This window comes from Carassius carassius, chromosome 37, assembly GCF_963082965.1.
Source record: "Carassius carassius chromosome 37, fCarCar2.1, whole genome shotgun sequence".
NCBI lineage: Eukaryota > Metazoa > Chordata > Actinopteri > Cypriniformes > Cyprinidae > Carassius > Carassius carassius.
In genome coordinates, this window is record NC_081791.1 from 9,245,278 (window position 1) to 9,259,273 (window position 13,996).

General features: G+C 37.6%; 2 protein-coding genes across 4 annotated transcripts; one reads left to right on the top strand and one right to left on the bottom strand.

The window, feature by feature from the left end:
• LOC132117952 (leiomodin-3-like) lies at positions 1–7,032 on the top strand. Of its 2 annotated transcripts, none has more exons than XM_059527348.1 (4): positions 1–340; positions 918–1,189; positions 1,499–3,016; positions 6,575–7,032. In XM_059527348.1, the coding sequence occupies exons 1-4, from the start codon at positions 160–162 to the stop codon at positions 6,620–6,622; spliced, it is 2,019 nt and encodes a 672-aa protein (XP_059383331.1). In that variant the 5' UTR covers positions 1–159; the 3' UTR covers positions 6,623–7,032. The 2 variants fall into 2 exon arrangements, with proteins under 2 accessions (XP_059383331.1, XP_059383330.1); XM_059527347.1 differs by having other exon boundaries at positions 4–340; positions 1,496–3,016.
• A 1,393-nt stretch (positions 7,033–8,425) lies between these two features.
• LOC132117953 (N-alpha-acetyltransferase 10-like) lies at positions 8,426–12,748 on the bottom strand. Of its 2 annotated transcripts, XM_059527350.1 has the most exons (9): positions 12,564–12,748; positions 12,009–12,107; positions 11,874–11,932; positions 11,312–11,357; positions 11,077–11,192; positions 10,961–11,005; positions 9,405–9,489; positions 8,644–8,781; positions 8,426–8,511 (listed from the first exon to the last, which is right to left on the bottom strand). In XM_059527350.1, exons 1-9 carry the CDS (start codon positions 12,582–12,584, stop codon positions 8,497–8,499), a joined length of 624 nt encoding a protein of 207 aa, XP_059383333.1. In that variant the 5' UTR covers positions 12,585–12,748; the 3' UTR covers positions 8,426–8,496. The 2 variants fall into 2 exon arrangements, with proteins under 2 accessions (XP_059383333.1, XP_059383332.1); XM_059527349.1 differs by having other exon boundaries at positions 8,426–8,781; positions 12,564–12,747.
• Between the last annotated feature and the right edge of the window lie 1,248 nt (positions 12,749–13,996).

Consider the following 13,996-nt stretch of genomic DNA (forward strand, 5'->3'; position numbering starts at 1 on the left):
TTGTTCCATAAATACCACCCCCTCGTTGAATGGAAGTTATTTTAGATCGTACATGTGGGATAAGGCCTTGGGTTCTGCCACCCGCCCGGAGCTGAATAGCACGCACAGCACTTTGAAACCAGTGGCTGTAGTTGAGTTCTTGAAAACACAAAAGTGGACATGTCTAAGTACACTGATCAGGAGTCATACAGAGAGGAGATCGATGAAGATGAGATTCTGGCAGGCCTGTCGGTGGAGGAGCTCAAACAGCTCCAGAGTGAGATGGACGACATCGCTCCTGACGAGAGAGTGCCGGTGGGAATGAGACAGAGAGACGCTTCTCAAAAGACAACAGTCCAAGGTATTGCATTCTCTCGCCTTGGTTGTTAATATATTAGACTGTTTGTTGCCATTTATCATGAGAAGATAGGGAATCTTTGTAAAAAGCTCTGAGGTGTAGGATAAAAAATGAGTTTAACACTCAGCATACTCCATTTCTAACTAGCTCCCAGAAGACCGTTGCTAAAACTGGTGGTAGTATCATACTGTAATTTTAAACAATGAAAATGTTAAAAATATTAAAGAAATATCATGCTCGCATTCATGTACTGGACATATCAGCAGTCCTGACCTCTAGTACAACATGAATTCTAACATGATACTTATAGACAGTTTTCCGACAAAATTTGTAATTTTTTGTTCCCTTGTTTGTCTAAATAATAATAGGCAGGGGGTGTTCAAGAAACATGTTTTGGTGATACCAGTGGCACAGAAATGACTCAGCTAACAGCATACATAAGAAGCTATTTGTGCCTGAAATCCGACTTTCATTGGTAGTCACATAATGATAAATAGTTTACATAATGATAAATAGTTTACCTATTGAGAAAAATGTGATTATATACTTTTTTGAAAAATGTATTCATTTATTTTTCCAGAATGCAGCGAACCCCAGTCAGAAGAGGAGATCGATGAGGATGAGATTCTGGCAGGCCTCTCAGCAGATGAGCTCAAGCAGCTTCAGAGTGAGATGGAAGAAATCGTTCCTGATGAGAGAGTGCCAGTGGGAATGAGACAGAGAGACCAAACTGACAAACCACCCACTGGATCATTTGATCACAGATCCCTGGTGGAGTATATATACTGGGAAAAAGAGTCCAAACGTATGCTGGAGGAGGAGAGAGTTCCCACAACTCTATTACCCAGTCAGGTAACTGTAGTTATTGTCTGCCTTATTTATATTCAGTGTATTACATGTCTCATAAACTGTCCTTAGTGCTTAGAGCTCTGATTATAAATCATAAATTTTTACTATTTATAACTGCTGCAACTAGGAGGCCAATAACACTACAACAACAAATGCCTTGAAACAGCAACTGCGCTGTCATGCAGCATTTAAAAATGGAACACTCTATTTTTAGGCTTTGAGCAAGTTGTTGAAGATTAAATGTTTCGTAATTCGTAGTCTTTAAAAGTTGTTCAACACTTCAGAATTTTGTCCATTTGCCATCATCAGAAGAAAGCCCAAGAGGAGCTTGAAGCAAAAAAAGAAGATAAAGTTGAAGAGGTGGAATATGTCTATGAGGAGATCATAGAGGAGGTTGAAGGAGGAGAGGGAGATGTTGTTGTTGATGAAGTGATTGAAGAAGTGATAATGGTGGTTGAGGAAGATCAGCCTGTAAAGATAGAACCTGATGCCTTTGGGCCTGTAGCGACCTCAGAAGATTGTTTACAGCCACCTCCAGAGTTTGCAGATACAAAAGTTGAAGCAAAGACTGAACAATCAGAACTTAATAAGACAGAATGTAAAGTGAATGAGGAGACGGAAGCAGATTCCACCCAGTCTGAACCTACTCCCTCGTCCTATGAGAACTGGGTTCCCGAGAAAGAGGAAAGGGTCATATCCAAGCTGAAGATCCCAAAACTTGCACTGGGTGGAAGTGCTTTAATTAAAAAGACTGCAAGACCTTCTGGGAATGAAACCAATTTGGAGACCACTTTGGTTAAGATCCGCAACAACAACCCCTCTGTCACAGATGTCAATCTCAACAACATTGAAAACATTCCCAAAGAAATGCTCCTTGATTATGTCCACGCACTCAAGAAGAACAGACACGTTAAGACCTTTAGCATCGCAAACACTGGTGCAGATGAAAATGTGGCATTCGCTCTGGCTAACATGCTCAGAGAGAACAGAAGCATCACCACACTAAATATTGAATCCAATTTCATCACAGGAAAAGGGATTGTTGCAATAATACGTTGCCTACAGTTCAATGAGACACTCACTGAGCTCCGCTTCCACAACCAAAGGCACATGCTAGGACACCATGCAGAAATGGAAGTGTCTCGTCTCCTCAAAGCTAACAACACACTTCTGAAGATGGGATACCACTTTGAAGTCCCTGGGCCTCGGATGGTGGTCACCAATCTCCTCACCAGGAACTTAGACCGTCAGCGGCAGCAGAGAATGGAGGAGCAGAAGCTCCAGCAGATGAAAGAGCAGAGGAAGATCATGGAGATGTACATGGAGATGTACGAGGACTCCCTGAACTTGCCCCCTGGTATGCTGGAAATGCTCGGAGGATACATACCTTTGTTCCTATTGCAGGGTTTGCATAATGGAGCTGAGGAGACTCCTGAAGGTTCTCCTGAACCTTCACCACACCCAAGTCCTCCTCATCAACTCCGCAAGACTCAAAATCTTGCCCCACAACAGCATCCTCCTAGTTCAGACAAAGGAAACCTCTTGGAAGAAGTACATCTGAAAAAGACTCCGAAACGAAGGGATCTGCTTCTGGAATTAAACTTCAGGGATGAAAGGAAAGAGGGAAGAGCTAATGTTCAGCTAAGGAGTGTTCCTAAACAAAGAGGCACAGCAAGAGAAGGACCTGCAGATGAGAGAGCCAACCTGAAAGATATGATAAAAACTCTAAAGCCGGTTCCTCGAAGGCGACAACCACCTAAAGTTGATCTAACACCTCGGGATCAGCTGCTCAGCGAGATTCGACATAGCAACGTGGCCTATCTCAAAGCGGTATGTAATGTTGAAGTTTCTTGAATTAGCAATAATTAGCTGAGAGCATAGTGTGCATGATCTCAGCTTGAGTGTGGGCCATTGTTGGGAATGGACAACTTAAAAAGATTTTGGGGTCATTAAAAGTAATTAAAACTCAAACATACTTATATTTGCATTGTCAAATAGGCCATAGGTCTCCAGCCCTGCTCCTGGGGACCCACTGTCCTGAAAGTGAAAGTGACATATGCCAGCCAAGTATGGTGGCCCATACTCAGAATTTATGCTTTGCATTTAACCCATCCAAAGTGCACACACACACAGCAGTGCACACACAAACACCATGAACACACACCCAGAGCAGTGGGCAGATTTATGCTGCGGCACCCAGGGAGCAGTTGGGGGTAGTGCTGGGTGGTTTGACCAAAAATGTATATACCGTTTTTTTTCAAAATTATATCGGTTTTCCGGTTTATGACGGGTTTTTTTTTTCATGCATAATCAGGTGTACAATGCATTTTCTGCTGGTTGATATTCCAAGACGTGCTTGCGGCTAAGGTGTTGGAGCAAATTGCTCGTGTTGCCACCTTTGGCGACAATTTTAGCCTGACAGCACTTGCATAAAATGGATATTTTATATGCATAATCTGCCTGTGGTGCATATGCAGTCCGCAGCACAGACTCATTGTGCTTTCACACAGGACGTGTTTGCAGTCCGCTACTCATCCGCGTCGGTTTAGTCCACAAACACAACATTTGTTCATTGTTTTGATTTCATATCATGTAAAAAAAAAATAAAAATATATATATATATATATATATATATATATATATATATATATTTCTCAGCGTCGTAAGTCTTTTATCACAGAACAGTAACAATCTTTCATAGACATTAGTTTAAACTCAATAAATATAAACGCATTATTTTTTATATTCATGCATTTTACTTCTAGGTTTGTATAATAAGCTGCTCAAGCAAGCAGCAAAACATTTAAACAATAATTAGCCTACTTTTCTTGTTAAAATATTTAAAATTAAAACACCACAGACAGAAACAGTCTCGTGCATTTTGCGTTTAAATCTTTATCACAAGCAATCCCACGGGTCTTAATGAACTTTGTTTTTCTGCTTCCATAAAAGTGAACATATATTGTTTTCCTTGTTTATCTAAAAGGGCTCTTTTTCTTGTTTTAAACCTAGCCAAAAACCCATGTGACACCTGCGTTTCCATGTCAATCCATGTTAATTTTTCCCGCGAACAATGCGCATTCACTTTAATTCAGCGCCTGCAGCACAGCAAAAATAGACTCAGTACGTTAACAATCGCTGCACTGCTGCAGAGCACCGCTCCTTGAACGCACTTACGGACTGCAACCTCGTGCAGCTGGAATCCGTTAATACGACAGTGTGAAACAGGCGTTATAACGTAACACCAGAGCACTGCTGTGTTTACCCTCACCACGACTCGCAGTCGCTGCTTAGAAGTGCAACATTGTAAAGGGTCCGTCTAAAACAGTGTCGCGCGGCCGTGGCGCGGCATAACGTTCATTCTGAACGCTGAATAATTAAATATACCGGTATGGCAGTATATTCAAAATTAACATCGTAACGAAAAAATATACACCGGTTTTCGGTATGAACCGGTTTACCGCCCAGCACTAGTTGGGGGTTTGGTGCCTTCCTCAAGGGCACCTCAGTTGTGGTATTGCCGGCCCTAGACTTCAACCAACAATCTTAAGGTTAGGAGTCAAACACTCTAACCGCAAGGCCGTGACTTCCCCATGACTTTCTGCAGAGTTTAACTACAACACTAATTCAGTGGTTCTCAAACCTGTCCTGGAGGACCCTAAGCCCTGCACATTTTGTATGTCACCCTTATCTAACACACCTTATTCAACTTATCAGTTCGTTAGTAGAGACTGCAAGACATGAATTGGGTTTGTCTGAGGCTACGTTTACATAAACGGACATTTCAACCTCTCCGGTTTCAAAATTAACATTGTGCACACATGTCAGTTTTCAGAAAAGTGTTCATTTACATGTACCCGTGTATATATGTTGTCAAGAGCATGCCAAACCTGTAGGTGGCAGTGTAGCGAGAAGCTCAAGCCCACGTTAGACAGTCAGAATCCAGAAAACCACATGTAAACATATGTCGCACTTTTGACGTAGATGCGAGCTCTGGCGCATAATGTGAAGTTGGCTGCCTAAACACCCGTTTGTCTAAGTTTACATACAAACGTGCAAACGAAGATTTTCAAAAACTCCACTCTGGCTGGAGTTTTTAGAAAGAATCGGTTGCAGAGGTGAATTCTCAGTTTGCGTGTAAACGAAGGGCATAAACGAAGGGAAATGTCTCAGTTTTCTAAATAACCATGTATGTGTAAATGGGGCCTGATAAGGGAGACCTCCCGGAGAGGTTTGAGAACTCTTGCCCTAATCAAACAGACCTGATCAGTTAATCAAGGTCTTCAGGATCACTTGAAAAAATATGAGGCCAGGTTTGTTGAAACAGGTTGAAAATAAAATTTGCCGAACAGTGGGTCTTCAGGAGTACGACTGAAGAACTAGGACGTAGGCCCACATTTACAAAATGAATAACATAGCACTGTCTGAATTTAGGGAAATTTACAGTTTTTTAAAATGTTTAAATAAGTTTTTTCAAAAAAGGCTATTTTCTTTTACCTTGCATAGATTGACTAGCTTCTATTAAATTAAAGATAAAACTAAGATACTGATATAAAGTTACTGCTAAAATACTAGCCTAGCCAGTTTGGATATATGTACAAATACACTATGAAAACAAAACATGAGTACTTTCTTGCATTTTAATAGATCCCATTTGTTTTGCCATGCTAACTTTGTTAGTTAATGGTAGTCTGTGATGGTTCCCCCCAGCTTTCTTTAATGTCATCAGAAAAGACTTGCAAAAAAATAACTTTTGGGGGTAAAATGTACCAGTCGAGAACCAGTGTTTTTTGATACTTGCATAGATTACTCTACAAAAATTTGAGAATTTGAGTGACAGCTCTGGTGTTAACAACTCACATAGAATACATTATATATATATTTTTAATGTAATTATAATTTCATATAAATATTATTTGCATATTTATAAACTAAACATTCACATTATCACCTGGCTGACAATATATTTACAAAAATTTACTTGTGTAACTGTAACGATGAATTTCACTGAGCTGTACTTGAATTAATATATTAAATATGCAAATTTGTGAACATGCCAAAAATGTGTTGGCAAGTTCTTATTTTTGTAGAATAACATGTTTGAGTCAAACCATGTTTGAGTCAAAGAGCATCACTTCTGCTCTTTTTCTGAATCGCTAATCCAAAGTATTCAATGTGTAACTCTTTCCACACATTTATTATATATGGGCTAATATTGAGCAGTTTGTTGAAAAGAGAAGTCTTTTCACTTTTCTAAGTGACTGTAGTTGTTATGTTATTGACTTCGATTTCTGTATTGCCAACAGAAAGGCTGTCAATGATCCAAGAAAGAAGCACCAGTTTTTATATAATTTCAAAGGAGCTTATACTTCTGTTTCACATCCACAGGTACCTCTTCCAAAAATCCTGGAGTCAAGGGAAACCAGTCTCTTCTGAGTCAGACATATGCCTTTATAGAGAGACTGCACAGAGGGACAGGTCCAACACCAGAAAGGTCATGAAGAGAGTGCAGTTCACGTGGCCAAACAATTCAATGGTGCTCTTCAGCTAATGGAGACAGAAGAGTGTACTCAAATCATTTGACCCAGGGGGTTGGGATTGGAGAGGTAGCTGCACTCCCTTGGACAAGCGACCAGTTAGGCCTATATAAGAATAAGCATAACACGGTGGGCACTTTTGATGAGTTTCTGAACTGTACAATTCAACATGCACATCTATTTATATAAACCACTTCAATAAATGGTGTGAATGTATGTGAATGGCTACACATAGTGCACATGAAAATGTATTCTTTTGTTTGTGTTCATGTATTTATAGAGTCATTAAACCTGAAAGTATAAATGTCACTCTGCACCTTTTTTTTAATTATATTTTTCTAGAGACTGTTATTAAGATAATTATATAATTCACGCAAAAACTATTTTCCCCAGTAATTGTAAACACAGTTGAGAATTATTCTTCTTACACAGTGGTCAGCCAATTAATGTTTGCTCTCAAACTAATTTGTAAAAAATAAAAAAGTATACCTTAATTTCAACCAAAGCAACAGTTAAGAAGCTTAGGTTTAGCTATACGTGTCCATCTCACATTAAAATGTATTGAGTAAAATTAAACTGTTATATTTAATTATAATTATTTAAAAGCTTTACAATTCAAACGGCATATCAGTACACAAACACAGTATGGTAGTCCCACTAAACCCATGTAAGCCAGGCTTATAATTCTAACTTTTCAACAATAAAAAAACTATATTCAAATCTATATCCAACAAAGAGCCCTCGGCATGTGAAGTGTTAAAAGACTACCAGAACTATTATTATGCTAAATTGCCAATATTATAACTTTACTGCCCTCTGTCGGACCACAGTGAAATCTCCCCCTTTTTAAAAGTAGTCTATATTATCCAGGTAGATTAGACATGAACAAGTTGTTAGTTTGACAGCAATGAGCCTGTTAGTAACATTATTTAACCACCCACTACATATTAACACATAGGCCTATAGTGGGCGGCGGCCTCGGTTTCGCGAGGCCTGTGTTTAGTAGTCAATAACTTGGACGAACCCGGTCACAGTGATAAAGATGAAGTGGGATATAATCTTCAAATACACCAGAAGTGAGAAATAAAATGAGGAAAAGTGTGCCAAACCTTGTGCTGTCTCCGGCTGTTGGTAAGCCTCTCATCTGTCGCTCTGCGCATCCCACTGAGGGATCTCAAACATGCTTCGACGGTTTGTGCGACGCATTTAATCGAAGATTGTTTTATTAATATATCGCGATGTAATGTAGCTTACGTAGACGCTGTTTTTGAAGAACGTAACAGTTTTAAACTATATTTACGTTGACAGAAAAGAGAAGTATGAGCGCGGCAAAGCGTGGTAAAAAACTTAATGGCGCCACATCAATAAAATAAAAAAAATATTGTTTGGCTTTTAGTCTGTTTTCATTCAATATAATCTCTAAATTGGTATAACACTCATCTCTGACAAAGCGCATTTTCACAGATTCTTTTTCAGAGGAAAAAGACTCATTCTACACTACACATTTTTGTCCAATCCGTTTTTTACTACCTTCTCAGATAACAGAAATAAAATGGGTCATTAATTCTCAATAACCTTTAAAACAGAAAAAAAAAAGGGTGGTTTAAACTACCTACCCATCCTTAGCCATAAATGTCACAGGAAAAAGAAAAAAAAAACATTTTTGGTTTGTTTTTGGCAAGATAATGGCACCACCACAAAAGATGTTTACTCTTCGATTTTATTGGCAAATCTCCTGACAAATAATTTCAGTCGTGAACTGCTTTTACAAGGTCACTCTCCTGTATTCTGAAAATAAAAGAGCATATAAACACTGTAAACCGATTTGAAACCTCTATGATGGGTGTGAACACACAGAGATGTGAGTTAAGAGTCTGACGAGGAGTCTTTGACGTCTGTGCTCTCTGTGGCCTCGCTGACCTCACTCATTTCTTTACTCTCTCCTCCGCTGTCTCCATCTCCATCCTGCACCGTCAGCTTCTCCACCAGGCCTGTCACAGATGTGTCCTGAGAAGGTGAAGCCTCTGAGCCCCACAGACGAACACCTGGTTTCTGCAACTGCACATCAGGAAAAGTTAAGTGCTTTGCACAGGGGTGTTTTTTTTTGTAAACACATACAGTTCTACCAGCATTCGCCAACGACTGAGGAAGCAACCTGGTTAAGTGTAATGTGCTAAATGTATTTTTGAGCGAGTAAACTTGCTTATTGGTTAAAATGAATCTGAGATTCTGTATATATCAAAATAAAAAATAAAAAGCTACCAGTAGTTTTTGAAGGTGAACCCAATTTAGCCCTCTCTAATTTTTTAATTTAACATCTGCGGAAGGTGCGACTCTGTTGCACTGAATCAATTTAGATGTGTGAATGTGTGATTTCTGTTACTAACACTTTTCTACCTACAATAATTGGGCAGTAATTATCGAAGATTAATACATATTTTTAATTAGGAATTAAAAACCACTTGGCTCACAACTCTAAGTTGGCACAAGATTCTTATGACTACCATTAGAGTCTTAATCAAACAGTTGGAAACTCCTTGAGAAAGGAAAATTGAAAGATTGTGGTTTATTTAACTGAAGATTAAAAAAAAGATTTTGCCTGTGCTATTCTAGCACATATGTTAAGTGGGTGTAGAGGTTCAGGGTACAGGGTAATGATGTGTAACTGCAACACCACACACCTCATCTGCCATCTGTGTGAGATTCCTCTTCATGGCATAAGCATCTTCACCATCAGCATAATATTTGGGCTCCACTTCACTAATCCTGCAACACAGCATCGGGAAACATTTGGTATGAATGCAATGCAATGCAATGTCACAAAATAAAGGAAAGAACACACTATGTACAACTTATTGTCTCCAATTTATCATGATTCATATTCATACAGTTATACATGGTGGTTAAACCTGAGCTGTTTTTGAAAATTGGTTTATTCTAGTGGTGTCAATTTAACACTTATTTAGTACAATTCATGCATTTTATTATACCGATGTTTAAGTTGAACTTATGGCTGGACGATTATGGCCTAAAGTCAAAACCTCGATTAATTGAACATTTTACCTCGATTACGATTAATGAACGATTATTTTGTTTCTGTTTAGTTTTTTTGCCCTCATAATTCACTGACAAGGTTTGTACTGTAAACAGGGCCGTAGTTGGGGTTTGCGGGGCCCCGGTTCAGGTTGTACCAGTGGGCCCTGTTTGAAAGTGTTTAATTTGTATGTTCGTTCTGTTTATTTGTTCATCAACATGCCCGCTACGTCCCAGAATGCAACGCGGTTTAGCCAGACGGTTGAGATCGACTATTAAAGGTGGGATATTTTTTTCCTATTGAAAGAGCGATCATAGCTCACTATCAGCAGTTATTTTATCTATGTTCGTAACATTTCTTACATATTATTGCTCGGTGTAAGAGATAAATAAAGATTAAAGGTAAACAGTACCAGTACGAGTGATTGCGTGTGTGAATTAGTCATACTGTTTCTATATTATTGTGAAGCTGTGGGTTGTAAATAGCCTAGTTCCTTAAAAAGTAGAAAAATATGCTATAATAAGGTTTAAAATTCTAAGATACTCTAGTTATAAATCACAGGACAGCGCTGACAACTGTGTTCCTCTGTGCGCGAAATCTTCACAGCTATGAGTTTTCGTGCCACAATGCAGCTGTGTGAACATGGTAGCTCCATATAATAATACACATGCGACCGTCTAATCGCTTGAACGTCCAAACCATAAAACAAATACAACTGACAAAAGTTTAGTGAATACTCAAGGCTCATGGTTCATGCGCCATCGCTATGTGTTGAACCGGCGTTCACCTCCGTGTTTTGCTTTTATGCCACTGACTGGCAGAATCATGTGGCTACACACGCTTTTAAGGGGGAAGTATTAACAGGAAATAACCGAAATAACCGACATGGGAAAATTACGTTGGTTAGAGGTTCTAAATTTCGGTTTCGATTACTTTTCGATTAATCGTCCAGCCCTAGTTGAACTACTTCTGAAGGGTCATTAACACAATGTTTTAATTGTTTTCTATTTAAAAACACTTAACATCTCACATCTTGTGACAGTTAAGAGACACCTGCAGTTATTTAATTGTGGTATACTCCCATCTAGCATTTTTTACATTTAATTTGTAATTCATTCATTTAGTTTTAATTGACTGACAGTTCATATTCTTTCACAATACAATATAATAGAACTGGGGAAAAAGAAAAGATGGGTTACTCACTGAAACTTAAGTGTGTTTGAGTACAAGTGAAGAGCGGCCCGGTTACTGAAATACAAACACACACAGTCAGGAAAATCTCTCAGGCCTGATATGACGATAGAGAGTGCATATCCTACCTCTTCCTGACATGTAAAGAGACATATTTGGCATTGAAGTTCTCAATCATGGCTCTGCTAGCTTGATCCATCAGTTTTTGAGCCAGTCCAAGACGCCTGTGAGAGCGTTTAACTGCCTGTATAACCACACAGCAGAGAATTTTTTAAACACATGCAGACAGGATGAAAGACGACATCAGCACAAATGAAGAGAAAGATTAGATCAGTAAAAGTTTTTCAGAGTAAAAACACTAACCAGTGATGTGATGTGTCCATGAGGCACATCGTCAGGATCCTCCTCCCTATTAAAAATATGCAATTCACATAAAATAATACTGAAATAATATATCATTATACATGTTATGAATATTACATACTTAATTGATTCTTACATTAATTATAATTATTTGAAAAATAACCTTTCTTAAAGGGACAGTTCACCCAAAAATAAGAATTCTGTCATCATTTACTCTCCCTCATTTCAATCCAAACCCGCATTACTTTTTTTTTTTGTTTTTTTTTTACCTGTAGAACATAAGATAAGATCTTTTGAAGAATGTTGGTGACCAAACAGTTTGGGTTTCCATTGACTTCCAGTGTATTTTTTTGGTCCATACAATGTAAGTCAATGGAAACTGAAACTGTTTGGTCACCAACACATCATCTTTAAGTTCCACAGCAGAGAGTAAGGTTTGGAACACGAGAGTGAGTAAATGATGACCATTCTCAATTTTGGGTGGTGTATCCCTTTAAATTAACAACCCAGAGCTGTTATGGACATTTCACACATGAAAGCAATAAAGAAAAACAAAACTCACATTTTAGCCAAAACATATCCCACTATCTTCCCATTCTCATCCTCTGCTATGTATGACAGCTGGAAAACAAACACAGTAGTTCAGTAAGACAGTTCAGCCTGTGATTTTTGTATACAGATGGGTGTCTTCTCAGACCTGTGGCCAGGACAGGCCGTGGTAGAAGTAATACTTCATCTGATAGTTCTCTGGAAGACACAGCAGGTTGCAGTGCTGCATGTTCATCAGATCCTCTGGCTGGAAACATGAAAAGAGAACATACTTGAGTCAAGCGATTCTCTACCTGCCACCTGCAGTAATACTGAATCATTTACATTAAGTACTGTCTAAAATTCAGAGAGAAGCTGTGAAATAGTCATGTGTTCTGTAAGTGAGGATAGCAAAATAAACTAGCACTGCTTGATAATTTGTTTACCTAAATTGTTATTATCAAATTGTGTAACTTACTTAAATTTAACAGCTCATAGCTTTTCAAACTGATTCATTATATGCCTTTCTAGTAGAGCAACGTTACAGAACGCTGTCCCTTTAAAACGATTAAACTGCAGAGTGTGTATGAATCAAGCAAAACGTAGATATAATAAAAAGATTAATAATATTTCATACATTCAGTGCCTCGTCGTACGGAACTCATCAATGATGCCTGAAATGTGTTTTGAGACGCAGCCACTGCACTAATGTAACTTTACTTACCCGCGCATTGCGTATATTCATTTTGACTCTAGGATTGCTTGATAAATATATTATTTGATATCAATACAGCTGTCAAATAGACACAGATTTTTCTATTGAATCGAATAAGCAGGCAGATGGACACAGCTACACCTCTACAACCATGTTGCCCATGACCGGAAGACGGATGCTCGGATAGTAAAGTCCTTCCGGTTATAGCGATAATAAAAGTCCTCGAAAAAAACACAGACATATAATATATTTATATGTCTATGTAAAAAAAAGCCAGGAATCCAAGGTTACTAAAAGATTTTATCTTAAAAAGGTTATTTGTTTTTAATAAATTATTTATATTGTAAATCATATTTTCGATTGAAAATCAGAGTAAAACTATTAATACTTCCGTGCATTGATTCTGTTTTTATACATTTAATTTTATTAAAGCTTGACGGATATCAAAGCTCCTATATGTTTTTTTTTTTTTTTCTGAAAATAATTTCCACTACTCTTCCAGTCTTTGATGTTTACTTCATAAGCGTTTTTAAATGCTTTTATTATAATGGCAGTGATATGATTTCCATGTGCATGACTACTGCTAAACTACATATTTAAACTAGTGCTGTCAAACGATTAATCGCATCCAAAATAAAAATTGTTTACATCATGTGTGTATTCTTTTTATCTTTATTATATATATATATATATATATATATATATATATATATATATATATATATATATATATATAAATGCAAACACTTTCATGTAAATATTTAAGAAAAATGTTAGGTTTAATTTTAAACACATTTATATATAACAATATAAATATATAAGTATATATACACATGTAATTATTGTCAAAATATATACTGTATGTGTTTGTATTTATGTATACATAAATATACAGTACACAGACATTATGTGAACAACAACTTTTATTTTGGATGCGACATTGTTTTACAGCACAAATTTAAACAATTGTACAAAAGTCCCTATAAAGAGTAACAAACAAACTGATTGAGTGTCGGAGAAGTCTACATTCACTACAGATGATCCCATGACTTTTCCAGGCCTGGACAAAGACTACAATCATCTGTACTAAAACAAGCCAAATATATTAAGGGAACATAAAAGGACCAGATGAAACAAAAGCAATGGGACACACGTGAGGCATCTTAACTATGCTTTATTTTAAAAGTAGTTTATTATAATAAAATAAAAAGTTATATAGCTCACAGCCATAAAGTAAAAAATAAACTAGAAATTAAAAATGCATTACAAAAGCCAGACAAAGCAGTTATTCCCAAAATCTACTGATAAATAAATCTGTTTTTATAGGCACCCTGCCAGGATGTTAAAATTCAGTGCTGTCACAATACATTGACTATCAAAGTTGTTTATAGACACTGGTTCAGTGTGTATGTAATGCTGAACCCAAAAGCAATAGCGAGCAG